A 20,791-nucleotide genomic window follows, 5' to 3' on the forward strand; every position below is an offset into this window, starting at 1 on the left:
TCAGCATCCGAAGGCCTGAGTTCGAGTGCAGTGGACCGCAGTTGGAGGGACCTGAGTTCGAGTGCAGTGGACCGCAGTTGGAGGGACCCGAGTTCGAGTACAGTGAACTGTCTTTGAAGGTCTGTGGTTCGAGATACCGTGAACTCGAGTGACTGAGATAGAAGAACTGTGAACTGAGAACTGGTAGTTCTGATTTGTAAATAGTGCTTTGTAAATACTAGTTAAGATTAACAGTTCATTGTTGTGCGTAATAGTCCAAGTAAATTGTCATTGTCGTCGGTGGAGTGCTATAACGAATACTGTGTTGAGTGAGGATCCAATTGTTGACGAGAGCGTTTAAGGCGAATTGTAGGAAGGAATTATTGTTGTGGCGAATAAATTACATTGTTGTTACTAATAAAATTTACAATATTATACTTGTAATCCCCTGGTAGACGGGCAGAGAAGGCCTGACGGCCTTATCTCTACCAGGTTAAATAAATAAATACTAATACTAATACTAATAAAACGTGGTAAGGGCTAACACGCCACTGATTAAATTTCAAAGAAAGTATGCTTGCTTGCAACTGAAATAACGTCTCAGAAATATAATTTAAATATGTACGAATAATAATAAAATAATGATTAGTATAATCTTACTTTATAAGAAACATTTTCAGCAATATTTAATAATTCGTATTTTTACAATGTATCCTATCAAAAATATTACCTCTTGAAGTTTTTAATTGTTTAGCATTAAATGTTTTGAGAGATTCATTGCATGCAGTAAATTGTCTTTTGTGCAATCATATAAATGAATAATAAAAATTCACCCCGTTAGAGATAATTGCTCTTTTAATTTATAGACCCCCTGGTTAAATTTATAAATTATAAAAATTAATATTCAGAGAAAGAAAAAATCTTTAATTAAGAAATTAAACTGTGTTTTTATTTATTAATCAGTAGCCTGAACCTTTAAAAAAGGGCAGCTACCCAACATTTTGGGGTCTCTCTAGCAACCACACAATCGAGATGGCTCCTTGTTGTGGTTTCTTATTGCTTTCTGCAGAGTTGTTGAGGATTATTGACGGTTTTGGACATATGATGAAATTCCAGAGGAAAAGGATTTATCTTCAGTAAACCTACCTGCGTCTTTTCGCAACAGATTTTCGCTAAAACTCGAATTTTAGACGTAGAAATCCGAGTTTGTTAACGCGAGTCTCACATATTTAGAGCAAAGAGATGCGATAAAGAGAGAGATGTGTTGCGATGCCGTTCCTGTGAACAATGTTGCCCAGACAGACAGCGCGGTTTCGTGGCTGCCCGGGCTCAAAGACGCGACACCCAGTCTCAGCGTTCCGTATGCATTATGTGTATGTATTATGTATGGGGAGATGAGCAGCTAAGCGATTTTTGTTATATGGGCGAGAAGAGTAGAAATGGGTCCATTGATGGGAGGGCTTGCCTCCCCGGCTGCAATGTGTCTTGCGAGACCTCCCCCTTCCCTGCTTTAACATCTCCCCCCTTCGTCTTCTCTTCTTCTTCTTCTTCTTCTTCTTCTTCTTCACTGTCAGTCCTTTTTCCCCTTTATCCTCCTCTGTTGCTATTCTGCCCTTTGTTCTACTTCTTAATCTTCTATTTCTTTACCAGCTTATTTTCTAATGGCTTCGAAATGGACTACGTCGTCCACACCTGTGGAGTAACGGTCAGCGCGTCTGGCTGCGAAACCAGGTGGCCCGGGTTCGAATCCCGGTCGGGGCAAGTTATCTGGTTGAGGTTTTTTCTGGGGTAACTTTCGAGCAAATGCTGGGTAACTTTCGGTGCTGGACCCCGGACTCATTTCATCGGCATTATCACTTTCATCTCATTCAGACGCTAAATAACCTAGATGTTGATACAGCGTCATAAATTAACCCAATAAAATTAAAATTAAAATGGGCTACGTCAGCAGTCGAAACTACAACAATTTCAATAGATTACTCGCTATCTTGTGAATGCGGGCGTGGCATGCGCAGTGGCTCATTTCGGGGACTTTGATTATTCCGTCGGTCTGGTTTCTTTGCCACTACTGTACATTCATAATGTTCTGCCAAATGACTTTTATTTCACTGCAAACCTAGGATTCTCCAGTCTTTCCTATTTTATATTTTCTGCCTTCCTCCGCATACGATCCATATATCTTAATGTCGTCTATCATCTGATATCTTCCTCTGCCCCGAACTCTTCTCCCGTTCACCATTCCTTCCAATGCATCCTTCAGTAGGCAGTTTCTTCTCAGTCAGTGACCCAACCAATTCCTTTTCCTCTTCCTGATCAGTTTCAGCATCATTCTTTTTTCACCCACTCTTTCCAACACAGCTTCATTTCTTATTCTGTCTGTCCATTTCACACACTCCATTCTTCTCCATATCCACATTTCAAATGCTTCTAGTCGCTTCTCTTCACTTCGTCGTAATGTCCATGTTTCTACCCCATACAAAGCACTTCACTAGTCTCTTTCTTAGTTCTTTCTCCATAGGTCCGCAGAAGATGTTCCTTTTTCTATTAAAAGCTTCCTTTGCCATTGCTATCCTCCTTTTGACTTCCTGGCAGCAGCTCATGTTACTGCTTATAGTACACCCCAAGTATTTGAAGCTGTCCACTTGCTCTACTGCCTCATTTAGAATTCGCACTTTTACCTTCTTTATTTTTCTTCCTATGACCATGGTCTTCGTCTTGTTTGCATTTATCTTCATCCCATACTGCTCACAGCTGTCATTCAGCTCCAGTAGCATATCCCTTAGTATCGTCTCCTGTATTGGTAACAACGCCATATCATCAGCAAAATTTACGTTTATTTTATTTCAGTAGGTTATTTTACAACGCTTTATCAACATCTTTGGTTATTTAGCGTCTGAATAAGATGAAGATGATAATGCTGGTGAAATGAGTCCAGGGTCCAGCACCGAAAGTTACCCAGCATTTGCTCATATTGGGTTGAGGGAAAACCCCGGAAAAAACCTCAATCAGGTAACTTGCCCCGACCGGGAATCGAACCCGGGCCACCTGATTTCGCGGCCAGACGCGCTGACCGTTACTCCACAGGTGTGGACCAAAATTTACGTACTTTATTCTTCTTCCTCCTAGTATTAACCCCCTCCCAGTATTATGAAAACAGCTTGGTAATCTACAAGAAATTTCAATTATTTTGCGTAACAGGAAACTAAAACTCCATAGTTTACAGGAACTTTCATCAGTAACTTGTAATGTACAACATCATAGCTTTGAGCAATAGGCCCCGTTCTTCGGTACTCTGAGAACTTCAAAAGCAGGAAATGTCTGAATGAAGCAATTTTCAATGTAGGTGGAAACTTTAAAATATAGTTGCGGCAACAAGTGGTTTATGAAATGAAATGGAAAAAGTCACACCTCCTGTCACGTGTAGCAGTTTCCATTAGTCCGCGGACCACACGCCTGTCTGTTAGGCAACCGCTCGCTCGCACTGCAAATCAATCAGTGCTCTCCATGGCGGAAATGATTTCGTCACGCATTCTTTCCATTCATGCACCGAACTAAACTTTGTGCCATCCACACATAACCGCCTGCAATGTTGTTTTTATTTTCAGCTTTGTTTCCGTACTGAATTAACATCATTGTCGCCATGGTGACACGCAGTCTCTCATTATATCGAGGCTACATCTGGCACTTTCATTTATTTTATCACGTTGTCAATTATATTCCTATTTAGCTTCTGGTTTCGTCCAGATCGATCTACTCTGAATACTTACTTACTGGCTTTTAAGGAACCCGGACGTTCATTGCCGCCCTCACACAAGCCCGTCATCGGTCCCTATCCTGCGCAAGATTAATCCAGTCTCCATCATCATATCCCACCTCCCTCAAATCCATTTTAATATTATCCTCCCATCTACGTCTCGGCCTCCCCAAAGGTCTATTTCCCTCCGACCTCCCAACTAACACTCTATATGCATTTCTGGATTCGCCCATACGTGCTACATGCCCTGCCCATCTCAAACGTCTGGATTTAATGTTCCTAATTATGTCAGGTGGAGAATACAATGCGTGCAGTTCTGTGTTGTGTAACTTTCTCCAGTCTTCTGTAACTTCATCTCTCTCAGCCCCAAATGTTTTCCTAAGAACCTTATTCTCAAACACTCTTAATCTCTGTTCCTCTATCTCTGTTCATCTACTCTGAATGCAATTAACAATTTTGTAGCGACTGTATTAAGAATGTTTGAAGAAAAGGGTTCTACTGAGGCCATTCTGTTTCATGTAAGTAAAGACTTTGATTGTGTTCATCAAGATAAATATAGGCCTACTGTTAATGAAATTAAAATGTTGTGGGATTAATAATATTGAGTATAGTTTTTTTTAATCTTATTTAAGTGGCCGAAGCCAACAAGTTGAAGTTAATAATGTTTTTTTTTTTCTAATTTCACTTTGGTTATTTACGGAGTGCCTCAAGGCTCAATTTTGGATCCCTTTCTGTTTCTCGTTATGATTTATGTGATAATGTTGATATTCAATCAATTATTTATGCTGATGATTCAACTTTTTTATCAACTCACAAAGATTTTAATGAATTGCAATTGCTTTTCCAATGTAACCACGGATGCAGTCTAAATATGGTTTAAAACTAACAGCTTCTTTGTGAACAATGAACGGTCAATACACAGCGAAAAAGTCACCATATGTTGTGCTGTTTCTGCTAGTGTCATCATTGGCCCCTACTTTTTTCAAGATGAAAATGAGAAAGTTATTACTCTACGGTAAATGGTTGAAAGGGTCGATAAATGTTACAGACATTATTCAGAGATGCGCTAAACAGAGATGGCGTGTGGTTCCAAGAAGACGGAGTTACGGCCCATAGTGCCAGAGACATACGCTTAATTTCTTGGTTTGGCGATATCAACTAGCCGGCCCGATCCCCAGACTTTTCAAATTGATTCATTTTACGACGTTTTATCAACTGTTGTAGTTATCTAGCGAAAAGAATGTGATAATGCCAGCGAAATGAGTCCAGAGTCCATCGCCGAAAGTTACCCAGCATTTGCTCTTAATGGGTCGAGGGAAAACCTCGGAAAAGACCACAACTAGGTTACTTGTCCCAACCGGGATTTGAACCCAGAACCGCTTGTTTCACTGTTAGGCATGATACCTCAAAGCCGCTGATTTCTGTCTGTGGGAATACCTTAAAGAGAGGGTGTTTAAAATTAGACCACACTGTATCCAGGATCTGAAGAATGGGATACAGACAGAGGTCCAGGTTTGCAACGTTAGCAGGACCCGTGATTACCTGAATGTCCCGGTCCCGGGCTTTCTGGGTTGTTATAAAGCGAGAACCATTGTGACGACTGTGGGCGCAGCATGGCTGGCAGCTCTCGCCATGTGACGTCATCCAAGATCTGGTCTGCTGTCGAAGACGAGGGCCTCGATGTCACCAGCACCACGCAGCCCAGGATCAGGAGTGGCCACAGCATCGCAGACCTGCAACACAGACCAGGCTGTGCACTACGAGCATCGCTGAAGATCTGGGGGACGATGTTGGTGAAATGTCATTTTTCTTTCAACGTTAAAACGATGATAATTGATTTTATGTCATAACAAAACAAAGTAAGCTTTATATCGATTTTTTTGTCCCATAGATCTTTTTTCTTACACTCCCTCCGTACGCCAAGGGACGTGACGTGTAGAGACCGAAAATCCGCTGTCTCATTAAGATATCTGTTGTTCTGGGAGAAATTATATTGGCACCCCTGGCACTATTGTTTATCTTCTATTGTTGATACTGACATTGACTATTATTGGTGAACGATGTAGGCCTATGTATACTTATATACAGCGCTTTTTTTCAGCCGGAACGGTTCGGAACGCGTTCCGGTAAACCTTTTGCCATTACAAATTCCAACGAGATATATTTTACAAGCAAAAATTGAAAATTAAAACTGCCGCCACTGCCGAGTCCAAGAGTTTATATTTTCTCATTATTATCGTTGGTACAAAAGTAACTCGTGCAATCTAGTGCTGCCATCTTCCGTTATTGATCCTGAAACTATAGCTCGAAATAGCAAAATTTCCGTTATGCTTAAAATCGATGAGCGCCGTTTGCAACGTATTGTAATATAAGGTATGTAGGCCTAATATTTTTAAACCTACGTTTTTGTTGTATAATGTGATCGAGTGATAGAATTCCGGTAAACTTTTTTCCAGAAAAAAAGCACTGATATGCCTATATATAGCATATATAATGTACTGTATATATATATATATATATATATATATATATATATATATACACATATACACACACATACATCGAAAGTTTCATTCAAAATTGAACATCAGGTATAATGTCCAATAAATTTGTTTCTTATATTGAAGAAGGGGGGTAATTATGTTTTAACAAAAATCCAGTTGTGTGTCCAGGAATGTGGTGGCATTGAAACAGATTGAATAGCTGCGTTTCTTACACGTATATCATAGAAAGCAGTGCACATTATTACATGATGTTTCATATAGAAATATTACTTCATACTATTGCCAACATAATTCAACAAAAGTAACTAGTAAGGAAAATAAATCAGAGATAATCTAAAGATATTAATACAAATAAATAGCTACACCTAACAGCTGATCATATAGCGTTGTTAGCAGAAGAGGAGACGATACTAAGGAATATGCTACTGGAGCGAAATGACAGCTGTGAGCAGTATGGGATGAAGATAAATGCAAACAAGACGAAAACCATGGTCATAGGAAGAAAAATAAATGAGGTAAACTTGCGAATTCTAAATTAGGCAGTAGAGCAAGTGGACAGCTTCAAATACTTGGGGTATACTATAAGCAGTAACATGAGCTGCTGCCAGGAAGTCAAAAGGGGATAGCAATGGCAAAGGAAGCTTTTAATAGAAAATGGAGCATCTTCTGCGGACCTCTGGAAAAAGAACTAAGGAAGAGACTAGTCAAGTGCTTTGTGTGGAGTGTAGCATGGTATAGGGCAGAAACATGGACATTACGACAAAGTGAAGAGAAGCGACTAGAAGAATTTAAAATGTGGATATGGAGAAGAATGGAGCGTGTGAAATAGACAGACAGAATAAGAAACGAAGCTGTGTTGGAAAGAGTGGGTGAAGAAAGAATGATGCTGAAACTGATCAGGAAGAGGAAAAGGAATTGGCTGATTCAGTTGCTAAGAAGAACTTGCCTTCTGAAGGATGCACTGAAAGGAATGGTGAACGAGGAAAATGTTCGGAGTAGAAGAAGATATCAGATGATAGACCACATTAAGATATATGGATCATATGCGGAGACTAAGAGGAAGGCGGAAAATAGGAAAGATTTGGGGAATGCTGGGTTTGCAGTGAAGGACCTGCCCTTGGAGAGAAAAGTATGAATAAATGATGACAATAAATACAATTTCAGTTAAAATACTCTAACAGCATTTCATAAAATAACTCATTGTATTCTTTTGGGTCTGGTAAGAAAAATTTTCTCAGGGATATATTTCAGTAGAGACGAGATCGAACTGTTTCGCAAAACATTGTATTCATCCCACAGCCCTCGCTGACAGCAATAATTAATTTTAATACAGCACAGCAGAATATTATTTCTAATTACCCAGGCTCGTATTTCAGTAATTATCAATAAAATTAACTGTCACATACATCACGGCAGAAATTACGGACCAAAATAGATACCTAATTCGTCATGCTTGAATTTAAAATTTTCATAATATCTGGTTTAAAAAAGAGCACAGCATATGTCAATTCCAGGAAGCCGCACACTCTGAACACGAGATTTCTAGAAACTGATTTTTATTCGAGAAGACTTACGTCTGTTCCCGCAGTCGAGCAATCTTTGAATTCCATTCACAAAGCCTCTTGAGCTTTGTTTCCAATCAAAACAATCTGCTTTCCTGCTCCTGAGGGCAGGATTATGTTGATGATGGAAGGCAGACGTTCTGCCATTTCCAAGGCCCTCTGCCATGTAGATTCCTGCTTAGTTTTGGACATTTAAAATCAAGTGGAAAGGTACAAGAAAGCTCTGCATTAATGCATGAGTACCGCTATAGAGGAAAAGATACTGCATGTCAAACATGACGTAAGAACTTGCCAGTATCGCATCATGCATTGATGTCCAGGCAATGAGAATCATACAAACTGACATAATATTTGAAGTGTAATACAAAATATTTTGTAGACTTGAAAATGGAATTTGAGGTCTTTGAGCTTATTGTTGCTTTTCATGGTAGTGAACTTGTGAATAATTCGAACTGCAAATGTAGTTTATGCAAGCAAAGTTATTTTAACGGAAGATGTTCGTTACAATCTTTCTTATGCGAGACATATTTTAAGAATCAGGTCAGTTGAATACATTAAGAAAAGAATAGTAATGATTCGCGGTTTTTTAGACAAATGATTAATTACAATTAGTAAATTTTCACATTATTTTTCTAATGAAAAATTAAAACGAACCACAACTATCATCCAAGCGTTCTGGTGTCATCTGTACACTTAAAAGGAAACAGCCTCTGTCCTTTCTTTGTATTACTTCGTCTGCCATTCCCCATCCTTATATTCCATATTTCTTAAAGCCATCTCTTACTTTTCATTACATATTTGTTTTTTCTTTCATTTCTTGTAATTTCATTTTCACTACTACTCCCAATGTTTCTCATAAACATGTAATTCTTCTTATCTTTATCATTTTTCTTCACTTCCCTGGCTTCCTCTTCCGTTCTTTTCTCTTCACTTCCCTGGCTTGCTCTTCCCTTCTTTTCTCTTCACTTCCCTGGCTTCTTCTTCCGTTCTTTTCTCTTTACTTCCCTGACATCCTCTTCCCTTCTTTTCTCTTCACTTCCCTGGCTTCCTCTCCCCTTCTTTTCTCTTCACTTCCCTGGCTTCCTCTTCTCTTCTTTTCTCTTCATTTCCCTGGCTTCCTCTCCCCTTCTTTTCTCTTCACTTCCCTGGCTTCCTCTCCCCTTCTTTTCTCTTCACTTCCCTGGCTTCCTCTTCCCTTCTTTTCTCTTCACTTCCCTGGCTGCCTCTTCTCTTCTTTTCTCTTCACTTCCCTGGCTTCCTCTTCCCTTCTTTTCTCTTCACTTCCCTGGCTTCCTCTTCTCTTCTTTTCTCTCCACTTCCCTGGCTTCCTCTCCCCTTCTTTTCTCTTCTCTTCCCTGGCTTCCTCTCCCCTTCTTTTCTCTTCACTTCCCTGACATCCTCTCCCCTTCTTTTCTCTTCACTTCCCTGGCTTCCTCTCCCCTTCTTTTCTCTTCACTTCCCTGGCCTCCTCTTTCCTTCTTTTCTCTTCACTTCCCTGGCTTCCTCTTCCCTTCTTTTCTCTTCACTTCCCTGGCTTCCTCTACCCTTCTCTTCCCTGGCCTCCCCTTATCTTCTCTCACCTGGCTTGCTCTTCTTTCATCTTGACTCTTTTCCGATTTGAGATTAGAGTACACTGTGTTCTTACAGGATCAGCAGGAAGAATGTCTACGAAGCTTTAGGCCTAAATATATGGACGAAGAAATTGCTGATAATTTGTCTCCAAGCTGACGTATTCTTTTACTTATTTTGAAATTTGACTAAGGATTTTACTGTCCTAAAAGTTAGTTTGTGGGCTTGAAGTCGGTGCACGCTGGAAGACGTCCGCACAGCCTCCGGCAGGTATCCACAACGGGGAATCGATTACGGCTCGTTACGCCTCTTAGCAAAAAGGTCTGCCCGACCGAGGCGGAGCTGATCCAGATTGTATGGCTGAAGGAACATAACTGACTTGCGGTACTCAATTTGGATTACCGGCTGGAGACCCAAGGGGCTCGCAGGCTACAGCGTGCCAGACACCCGATAACATCCCCCTGGGCCCTGCGCTCAGAAATAAAGAGCAGCGATCGCGAGATGGAAGGCAAGATTGGTTCAGAGGTGGGAAGATACGTACGCGCTATAGCAGGGGTGGGAGGCGTGCAGTATGCTAATGCTGATCTTGACTTTCCTGTTGCTTAGAGACGGCGCGGCGTTAGATATGCATGGCCAGGTAAGAAGTTGAATGGCTGTTTTCATTAAATGCCTTTAACATTTTTCGTTTCGACTCTCTTTTGTTCGTAGCCTAGGTGATTATGTAAAGTCTAGAGCTAATGAGATTTTAGCCGATAAAAATAGTTTCATTTTGGAGATGCCGATAAGCTCACTGTATTATAATATCAATTTTTGTTTTCCACCTGTGCTTATCTTAATATTAAGATAAGCACAGGTGGAAAACAAAAATTGATATTTTAATACGATAAAAATAGGTTCTTATTTTCTAACAATTTTATTGTACATCTCGTAGCTACCAGAAGCTAATGGAAATTTCTATGACTGTTTAACCATTCCAGTCCTAACTTACTGTAAATCACTCAATGAGGAGATGAACTCAAAAATAAAAAATAATTATCACGAAGACGACACCAAACAATTGAAGAGCGTGATTCCAAAACGCGTTCAGTCCATTTTTATAAAGGACTGTGCTAGTTTTCGTATCCACCAGTCTACGGACTGAGTGACTTTTCAAGTAATGTGCACAATAACACAAACTTTTAGACAAGCATTGGCGTTGTTTTGGAAGAAAACGAACTTGAAACGTAATGATAGAGGGGTCAAACATAATCATATAGCTACAGAGTAAGCCGTTAGTAATGCCATTAATTTCAAAGGGTTATTCTTTGAGATATTTTAAACAAAAAAGATTAATACAATTTTGCTCGTTTTTGCTTCCTTTTCGAGAGAAAAAAAATAGTTTTATATGAAAAATTTCACAGCGTATTTTGGGAAAAACCATTGATTTAATTCCCAATATGCTCAGCCAACTTAAGAGATCAGAGTATTATGATAATAAATGATTGAAAGGATTTTAGTTTTGTCCTTAAAATATGCAGAAATTTGATCCGAACAAAATGTAACATTGTGAGATTCCTTTTCGGAACGAAAATTTCATTATTTTGTTCGGATAAATTTTTTCTAAATATGCCACTGGTCTCGCAAAAAAGAGTTTCAGACATTTTACTGGAAAATTGAGCAACACATTTTTTTTTTAAATATGAACATTTTTCAAAATATTTTTGTTAACAACTCAGAAACTAATTGACTCACAGAAATTAAACTTCACCACATCATTATCTGTCACACAGTGATTATGTTTACAAAAAAATCTAGGACGTAGCTTGAAAAATATAGAAAGTAGAAATTTCACCCATCAGCTCCCTTAATCACATTTACATTACATGGTTCATGTATACATTGTCTGTTACTTACTTACTTACGGCTTTTTAAGGCACTAGGAGGTTCATTGCTGCTCTCACATAAGCCCGCCATTGGTCCCTATCCTGAGCAAGATTAATCCAGTCTCTTCCATCATATCCCATCTCCCTCAAATCCATTTTAATATTATCCTCCCATCTACGTCTCGGCCTCCCTAAAGGTCTTTTTCCCTCCGGCCTCCCAACTAACACTCTATATGCATTTCTGGATTCGCCCATACGTGCTACATGCCCTGCCCATCTCAAACGCCTGGATTTAATGTTCCTAATTATGTCAGGTGAAGAACACAATGCGTGCAGTTCTCCGTTCTCCTGTAACTTCATCCCTCTTAGCCCCAAATATTTTTCTAAGAATCTTATTCTCAAACACCCTTAATCTCTGTTCCTCTCTCGGAGTGAGAGTTCAAGTTTCACAACCATACAGAACAACCGGTAATATAACTGTTTTATAAATTCTAACTTTCAGATTTTTTATACATTTTCTGTTAGCAGTAAAAATTTAAGATCGATTTATTATTATTATTATTATTATTATTATTATTATTATTATTATTATTATTATTATTATTGTTCTAAGATGTCTTGAGATATGATTTTTCAGCACAGGCCCTATTATCAGCATTTGATGGCTTGTACGTCATACGTTAAGTGCCACTTGGATGGGAGAAGAAATGCGCCCAAGGAGATAAATTTTTTAAAGAAATTGTCAAACGATCTTTTAAAGCTCTTTCGGTGCACAAAGACGTAGCACATGAAAATGGGTTTACAGACTGAACAAAGAAAGAATTACAGCGACGATGGTATAAGGCAGAAGAATCTATTTGGAACGATCGGTAAAGGGTTACGAAAACTGGTTCAAGAAGTGAAATCTACTTACTGAATTACTTTGAAGTAGGCTAAATTTAGACGGAACAAGACACCCAACTGACCGCAAGAAATCGGCAGACGGTAACAATGAAATGGAAGATAATGGAATTACTGAATTTGTAGATAGAAGTAAAAGAAATGACGTAATATCCGTGAAACACGAGACTTAAAAATCAAGTGACCGCAAGGAAGGAACAGATTGTGGCAAAATGGAGACAATCCAGTTACAGAATTGACGACTTGAAATAAAGGAATTGAGTTACTTTTCCTTTTGAAAAATCAACAAGTCCACTATAAGTTGGTTAATGCAGTTACGCATTGTGCAGTGTCCTGCTCTCTCTCTCTCTCTCTCTCTCTCTCTCTCTCTCTTTTTCTGAACCGCTAGAAATATCTCGAACGTAAGAAAGTCTAAACTACTAAAGTTACATACTTTACCTAATATAGCAATTTATTCTGCTTGATGATATGAAAAGTGCTTGAATAAAACTTTTTCTTGATGAAATGTATTAAACTTTTTATGGAACTAATCGTCATTTATCTGAGGGCTCTTAACTGCAGAGATAGGGGTTCGTTCCCAGATTGTCCGTTGAGAATAACAACTGAATTGAATTGAATTGAAAGAGGAGAATTGGGAGGACAAAATTTAAAAGGTACGCAAACGCGTCCTTGCAAGGGTTTCGGGGCTGCAAGAACTAAATATGTGAGCTCCAAGCCTGTTGGCCACTCGTCTCACTCCGGGCTACGTTGCTCCACTGAAGGAGCTCTAACAAATTTTGAGAATAACAACTCTCAGTTGTCACAAATATATTTTGTGGCAGACGCAAACCAGTTGAAGAAGTGGATTCAAAACTGGCCTAAGTCAAAATTACAAGTTATGAGAAAAATGAAGAAAATTGATCAAACAAATTTGATGCCCCTAGTGCCTGCATATTTTTATTTCTTTAGTGAGTTTAATTTATTTCGACGCTTCTCTGAAATATTTAGAATCGATCTCCTTGGCATATAGATTTAATGAGATTAGGCCCGGTTTCTTCAACCTTTGTTGAATTATAACAGTGTGTTATTCCATTTTAACTGTAAACTTAACAGTTGAAGCATTTCTTCAACTACTGTTAATACTAACAGGCTGTTAAAACCCATGTTAATTTAACTGCCCAATTTCATGCAGTTAAATCATTTAACTCTCTGTTAGGACAGAAGTATTCAATATGGCTGGTTTATTAAACGCTGAGCTTTTATATCTTGATCATTTAGAAAACGATATCCATGAATACATAAACAGAGCAGATGATTCCTGTGAATGGACAGGACAGAAGTTCATACAAAGGTATAGAATTTTCTGCCAAGCATCACTTTTCGCTTTCAACGTGAATCTTGAAACATCTAGAATAAGATGGATAGATCAGGAACAATTTCATTGCTGAATTCGCAGGACAGGACATCAAGGCTCCTGAGCCTTGTGTGTTGACGATGGTGACGGTGATGATGATGAAGACGATGGTCATTAAGATTATGATTGGCCATTAGATTAATGAATTGACAGAGAAATTAAACATAACTTATACAGTGCGAACCATGAGTAATACCCAATAGGCAAATTAAATTCAGGGGATCATTCTTTGAGAGTGTAATACAATTGTACTCGTTTTTTATTCCTTTTAGCGTATTTTGAGAGTAATTGATTGAATTCCAATATGCTCAGTCAATTTAAGAGAGCACTGTATTATGATAATAAATGAAGGGTTCAGAGCAATAGTGGGCCAAGCGCCATTTATTAAAAACGGAGAAAGCAAGGGTTAAAGTTAAGTGAATACCATAGTTTAATGAAGATTGACATATCATGTAGTTTTAATGTGTATACTTTATATTACTTGCTGTATATATATGTATATGTATATAATTATAATTATTTTAGTAGGTTATTTTACAACGCTTTCTCAACAGCTTAGGTTATTTAGCGTCTGAATGAGATGAAGGTGATAATGCCGATGAAATGAGTCCGGGGTCCAACACCGTAAGTTACCCAGAATTTGCTCATATTGGGTTGAGGGAAAACCCCGGAAAAAACCTCAACTAGGTAACTTGCCCCGATCGGGAATCGAACCCGGGCCACCTGGTTTCACGGCCAGATGCGGTAACCGTTACTCCACAGGTGTGGACTATTTGCTATATGTTTGCATTAAATTATGGTAATAACTTAATTTTAACCCTTGCTTTCTACGGTTTTAGTAAATGGCGCTTGGCCCAGTATGGTTCTGAACCCTTCAAATGATTCAAAGAATTTAGTTTTGTACTTTAAATGTGTAGATCTTTGATCCGAACAAATGTTACATTGTAGAATTAATTTACAGTACGAAAAGTTACATTTGTTCGGATCAAATTTCTGCACATTTAAAGGACAAAACTAAAATTCTTTCAATCATTTATTATCATAATACACTCCTCTCTTAAATTGACTGAGCATATTGGGAATTAAATCAATGACTTTCCCAAAACACGATATGAAATGTTTAATATAAAACAGTGTTTATCTGGAAAAGGAGTGATAAACGAGCAAAATTGTATGAAATGTTTTTTTACATACTGGGTGTTCATTTCAAAGTGTGTCATGACGTCACTGTTGTTGGGTCACCGATTTGAAGCGAGTTTCATATATGTTAGAGAAGTTGCCTATTATTTAAGGCGTTCTTCAATCTGAACTTGAGAACGTGTACGGTATAACTTGAACGTCGTAGCAACAGATGGCGGTCTGTACGGTCTGTGTGCTACCATAACCTCTTTCGAACTGTGTTTTGCGCCGGCAAGTCGTACGCAGGGTATTTGTTATCATCGGTTGCGTACGGTAACATTCCACAACACAAATCAAATGCTCCGTGTCCATGTTGACCGTCGAAGTTAATGTCAACAAATACGTAAGTAATCGTCTTAACCCTCTCCCCATATCCCGACAGTACGTATTTCCAAACAGTTGACATTCCTGCCACTACCGGCGTTACCGTACGTATCGGTAAGTACTCTTCAGAATGAACGCCGTACTTGCTAGGCAACTTCTCTGCCTCTTAGATTATACACCTGAGCTGCGGAAGTGTAGGAAGATTGAATTCTCTAGGCTCATCAGCTAGCCACATGACGGCATACAGCGAGCCAAGACACATTTTGAACTGAACACCCAGTATATCTCAAAGAATAACCCCGTGAAATTAATGACTAGGGCTAGGATTTTGATGAAATTGCATCTTTTTTTCTAGTAAGCCAGAACCATAGCCGCTTTAGTATTTATATGTTATGTGATAAACTGAGGCATATTTGTTAGGGTATTTTTGTATTTTTTTGCCTGTTTCAACTCATAAGAGCATTTTTTGTTTTATTCGGTCATTTTTTAGGCATTTTCATTTAATTTTGGCCATAAATCCCCAATTATTAATGTAAAATAATGTTTGTTTCCTTTGATATTTTCTTTACATATTTTGTCCATTAATACTCAATATTTTGTATAATATTTTAATCGTTTTTCTACATAAATATTGCCATTTTAACGTAGTACACCCCGTGTAATGGATCAGTCCAACCACCCCTTCAATATAGACTCCTCTACACCTGCTAATTCCGGATAAGAGTGGCCTTGTGGTGGACTACATGTAACTACATCAGGTAAAATAATTAATTAAAGTGTACCACTTGGAAAAACTTATGTAAAATTAGATAAACTTAAATGTTGGTACTAGAATTTAATTTAATTTCTAGTCTAAATATTAAGTAGTACAAAACCGCTTTTCCTAGTAAGCCAATTATGTAAGATCAATTTTTAGAGTATTTTTAAAAGATTTTTGGATCATAAATGCATTGTTTTAGGACATTTTTTAATGATTTATAAGTGATCAAAATCCTAGTCCTGTTAATGACATTACTTACGGTTCACCCTATATATCAGAACTTGGCGTATTAGTTGAACTCCTGCCATGATCCAGGCGGGGAGGAACAGGTGAGCTGTGCACTTATTGAAACATTGTAGGCCTACCTGTACTTAGACTAATGAATTCACCAAAGTTCTCGGTAAGAGTTGATTCGAGACTCGAATCCCTGTCATTATTTTGTGAATACGGACAAAAGTAACGTTAATAAAGTCAAAGTGATTGGATGTTATAGGGGTTGTAACGCAACGCGCCTCACTGAGTAGCCTAGCGTTGCTGGGCGACACTTGTTGATCAGCGGGCTTCATGCGGCTTTGAACAGGATCTGCTAATGAAGTGCCAATCGAGACACGTGGAACAACGAATTCTGAATTGCTCTCTTTGTGCACAGAGCTGCAAAAGAAATGCCGAGTCGAAGTCGCTATCGATTTGAAATATTATCGTGTTACGAGGACTTTGCTTAGGAAGCAATAGAAATAGAGATACACAGAAGGCTTTGCATATAAACTCTATTATTGCTCTGTTATCATTGCATCATTCACATTTTTCGTGTATGTCTTCAAAAGCTATAAATATAAAACGTAACTGGCCGTATATATCGATTGTAACAATGGCAGTATTCATAGATAATAAGGAAGGCCGTGGAATACAATACAAACTGCAGTTTCACTATTTCCGTGTAGTACAAATATTCTCAATTAATGTTGTAAAATAAAAGTATGTGAATAATTTAAAATCAAGTCATATTAAATAATAACATGAACGTGTTATAAAAGTCGTATTTACATGTGGAGGAAATTAAACACAGAATAAATATGGGAAATGCCTGTTATTATTCGGTTGAGAAGCTTTTATCATCCAGTCTGCTGTCAAAAAAATTGAAAGTTAGAATTTATAAAACAGTTATATTACCGGTTGTTCTGTATGGTTGTGAAACTTGGACTCTCACTTTGAGAGAGAAACAGAGATTAAGGGTGTTTGAGAATAAGGTTCTTAGGAAAATATTTGGGGCTAAGAGGGATGAAGTTACAGGAGAATGGAGAAAGTTACACAACGCAGAACTGCACGCATTGTATTCTTCACCTGACATAATTAGGAACATTAAATCCAGACGTTTGAGATGGGCAGGGCAAGTAGCACGTATGGACGAATCCAGAAATGCATATAGAGTGTTAGTTGGGAGGCCGGAGGGAAAAGACCTTTGGGGAGGCCGAGACGTAGATGGGAAGATAATATTAAAATGTATTTGAGGGAGGTGGGATATGATGGTAGAGACTGGATTAATCTTGCTCAAGATAGGGACCAATGGCGGGCTTATGTGAGGGCGGCAATGACCTCCGTGTTCCTTAAAAGTCAGTAAGTAAGTAAGTAAGTAAGCAAGCAAGTAAGTAAGTAATCTTAGGAAAATAGCTTTCCACCTCGTCATATTTGATAAAGTCCTCGGAAAACGATATAATTTCGTATCGGCATTTCTTTTGAAGCCCAGTGTACTCTGAAACAGAAAGAAGTAAAAGAAAATTGAAAGAAAGAAGTAAAAATAGGAAAATGAGCAGGACTCAAAGATCGCTTTGTGTAATGTCGCCTCTCATTTCCTTGTCTAGTATTAATTTCTCAGTAGTTGGCGCCTTCTGAAGAAGTTCAACGCGTTTTGTTAAATACATACGACTATCTGTTACAACAAAAGACCTGTATTATTATTGTTATTATTATTATTATTATTATTATTATTATTATTATTATCATAATTATCACTACCATTTTTTAAAAATACGTATTTTGCCACGCTTCGTACCACACAGTTTTGTGGTTAGCGTGGCACAACGTGTCTCCTTAAGTGGGGACGGATGAGAAATATCATTATATTACTGAATTTCCTGTAACTTTCACGTTTTTGGACCTAGGATCTTGAAATTTTAAGTATTAGTTTGAAACAAGGTTTTATTTACCTTCATTTTTTTTTTCAGAATTTTATGAACAAAAGTTTTTATTTTTCAAATTTTTCATTAAAAAAGTTAAGAAATGATGTATCTTTTTCTAAAAATTTGCTGAACCAATAAACCTTCGCACATGTGTTACCAATATCTAAAGTAACATTTCCCTGGAATCAAATATTTTATTTAGGCTTTATATTATTTTAAAAAAATATTAGGTATGAAACACTTTTTTTGCTAAGTTTTGTAATGTATAAAAGTCACAAATATTAACAAATTAAAATTTTGTTACAGGAAATTATAGATAATACAGTTTTAAGCTTATGTGCAAAATTTCCTATTTTTACTCCTAATGATTGGAAATTTATCTTTTGAAGAGGTGGAGAAGTTCAAATATCTTGGAGCAACACTAACAAATATAAATGACACTCGGGAGGAAATTAAACGCAGAATAAATATGGGAAATGCCTGTTATTATTCGATTGAGAAGCTTTTATCATCCAGTCTGCTGTCAAAAAATCTGAAAGCTAGAATTTATAAAACAGTTATATTACCGGTTGTTCTGTATGGTTGTGAAACTTGGACTCTCACTTTGAGAGAGGAACATATGTTAAGGGTGTTTGAGAATAAGGTGCTTAGGAAAATATTTGGGGCTAAGAGGGATGAAGTTACAGGAGGATGGAGAAAGTTACACAACGCAGAACTGCACTCATTGTATTCTTCACCTGACATAATTAGGAACATTAAATCCAGACGTTTGAGATGGGCAGGGCATGTAGCACGTATGGGCGAATCCAGAAATGCATATAGAGTGTTAGTTGGGAGGCCGGAGGGAAAAAGACCTTTAGGGAGGCCGAGGCGTAGATGGGAAGATAATATTGAAGTGGATTTGAGGGAAGTGGGATATGATGATAGAGACTGGATTAATCTTGCTCAGGATAGGGACCAATGGCGGGTTTATGTGAGAGCGGCAATGAACCTCCGGGCTCCTTAAAAGCCAGTAAGTAAGTAAGTAAGTAATGGTTGGATAGAAAAAGGTACATAAGCATTGAAAAATGTAAGTTACGGAAAACGATGTTTAAAGTTATAGTACTATTTATGTACTATCTTCCTTCATAGAGTGCACTCAGTGTTCTCCATATCCATAAGGAAGTAGTAAGCCACTGCCTTCCTAGCATTGGTCACTGGTATTTAAATTTTAAAGACCACTTAGGTCCTTCATATAAGCAAAATATTTCAGTATTTAATACAGAAACGTATGTACTATTTATTAAATCGATAAAAAAATGTCATTTATGTCACAATTCACCCTTAAGGTAATGCAGACACTGACATAGCCCCTGTGACAGATAACTCTCTACTTCCAAGCCGTAATGCAAGTTTAGCTCCGGAAAATCGACCACTTGAGTTAACGAAGAATCTGATACGGAATATGCAGCAATATATTCCGCAGCAAATGAAAACTGACCAGACTGTTAATCAAAGCAAGACTGCTGATCGGAGAGTAATTTGGTTTCCTTTTTATCTGCTACGATACACACGCGCAGATTTATCGTCGCATAGCTTTCCGCCACGTTCGCAAAAATGCCCGGACTGCGTTCCTTTCCGCAGAGTTGCCAGCGCCAGCGCCCCGGTGCGAGCCAACTTGCAGCCGGGGCAAACTTATGTAATTGCCTGTGATCCGATGTAAACGGAAGTGACAGGGGTGATACATTTCTATGCATGAGATGGTAGCCTGGCAACAGAGAAGTCTATCTAAGTTATGAAGAACAGCAGTGTGGCCACGCCGCCGGACAAATTTCCATTTTAATTACTTGATTATTAAAAGTGGGATTATACACTTCCAGGAAAATTTAGAACAATGAATTTGGGTAGGTACAAATTCGTTCTAATTTAAGTTAAATTTAAAAATTACAATTGTGTCCCAAAATTTTGTTTCCTGGGTTCTGTTGCATAATAAGCTAATAATATTAGTAAATTTACTTCTGATTTGTAATTTGTAGAATATTTCTATTGCATAATGCTAAGAAAAAAAACTTACAAATTATTAGTAAAATACTAATATTATTAGTGAATTTCACAAACTCTTGTTCCATAACTGAAATTAATAATATTATTTGTTAGTGTTTACTAATATTGTTTCTACAAATTTTTCGTTCACCCATTATTATATATTATTAGTGAAATAAGTTTGTTTGTAGTCAAAAATAGTAAACTAAATCATGATTAGTTATCTTGTTTTGAGTTCTTCAGATGAAGACTTACGAAAGCCTCCTCCTAGAAGACAGAAAGTGTGTTGTTCCAATTCCAATTGTTTCCATATTCATATATTTATTTCCAATTTATTAATTTTGTTATCTTCAGTTAATGTGTCACTAAATCGGCCAAATAATATTGATTTCCTTACATTTAATTTTGTTTAATATGCAAAATTTCAGTAGTCGTTGCTCTTTTGTCTTTTCCGTTGCAAAAATTTAGACACAACAATAGGTCTACTGTTAATTTTTCAATTTACGCGATATTTACACTCACTGCCATCGTGATTATCATGGGATTGGTACACAGTTATAGTCCAAGATGCCGTGACACGCCTATGATTCCCTGACGAACTTGTAATTTGTAACATTTTTCTACCGAAAATCACTAAGTAAATAATCACAATAAGTAAATTCAAATAAATTAAAAAATGTTTTGTTACAAAGGTAGATACGATGCGATATATTTTTCTTACTTCTATGAAGATCTAGATTAATACTTTCTATGTAAATTTATAATTGTTCTCCAAAAACATAAGTAAATTCAAAAATGTTTTGTTA

At 37.6% G+C, this 20,791-nt stretch overlaps 1 protein-coding gene across 2 annotated transcripts in view; it reads right to left on the reverse strand.

The window, feature by feature from the left end:
* Window positions 1-20,791, reverse strand: part of LOC138702107 (uncharacterized) — a 124,846-nt gene that overhangs the window by 7,280 nt on the left and 96,775 nt on the right. For both annotated transcript variants that reach the window (XM_069829684.1, XM_069829683.1), the window contains exon 2: window positions 5,276-5,466. In XM_069829684.1, the coding sequence (XP_069685785.1) occupies window positions 5,276-5,459 (184 nt within the window). In that variant the 5' untranslated portion in view covers window positions 5,460-5,466. The remainder of the gene's footprint in view (window positions 1-5,275; window positions 5,467-20,791) is intronic.

The sequence above is a fragment of the Periplaneta americana genome, chromosome 6 (assembly GCF_040183065.1).
Source record: "Periplaneta americana isolate PAMFEO1 chromosome 6, P.americana_PAMFEO1_priV1, whole genome shotgun sequence".
Classification (NCBI taxonomy): domain Eukaryota; kingdom Metazoa; phylum Arthropoda; class Insecta; order Blattodea; family Blattidae; genus Periplaneta; species Periplaneta americana.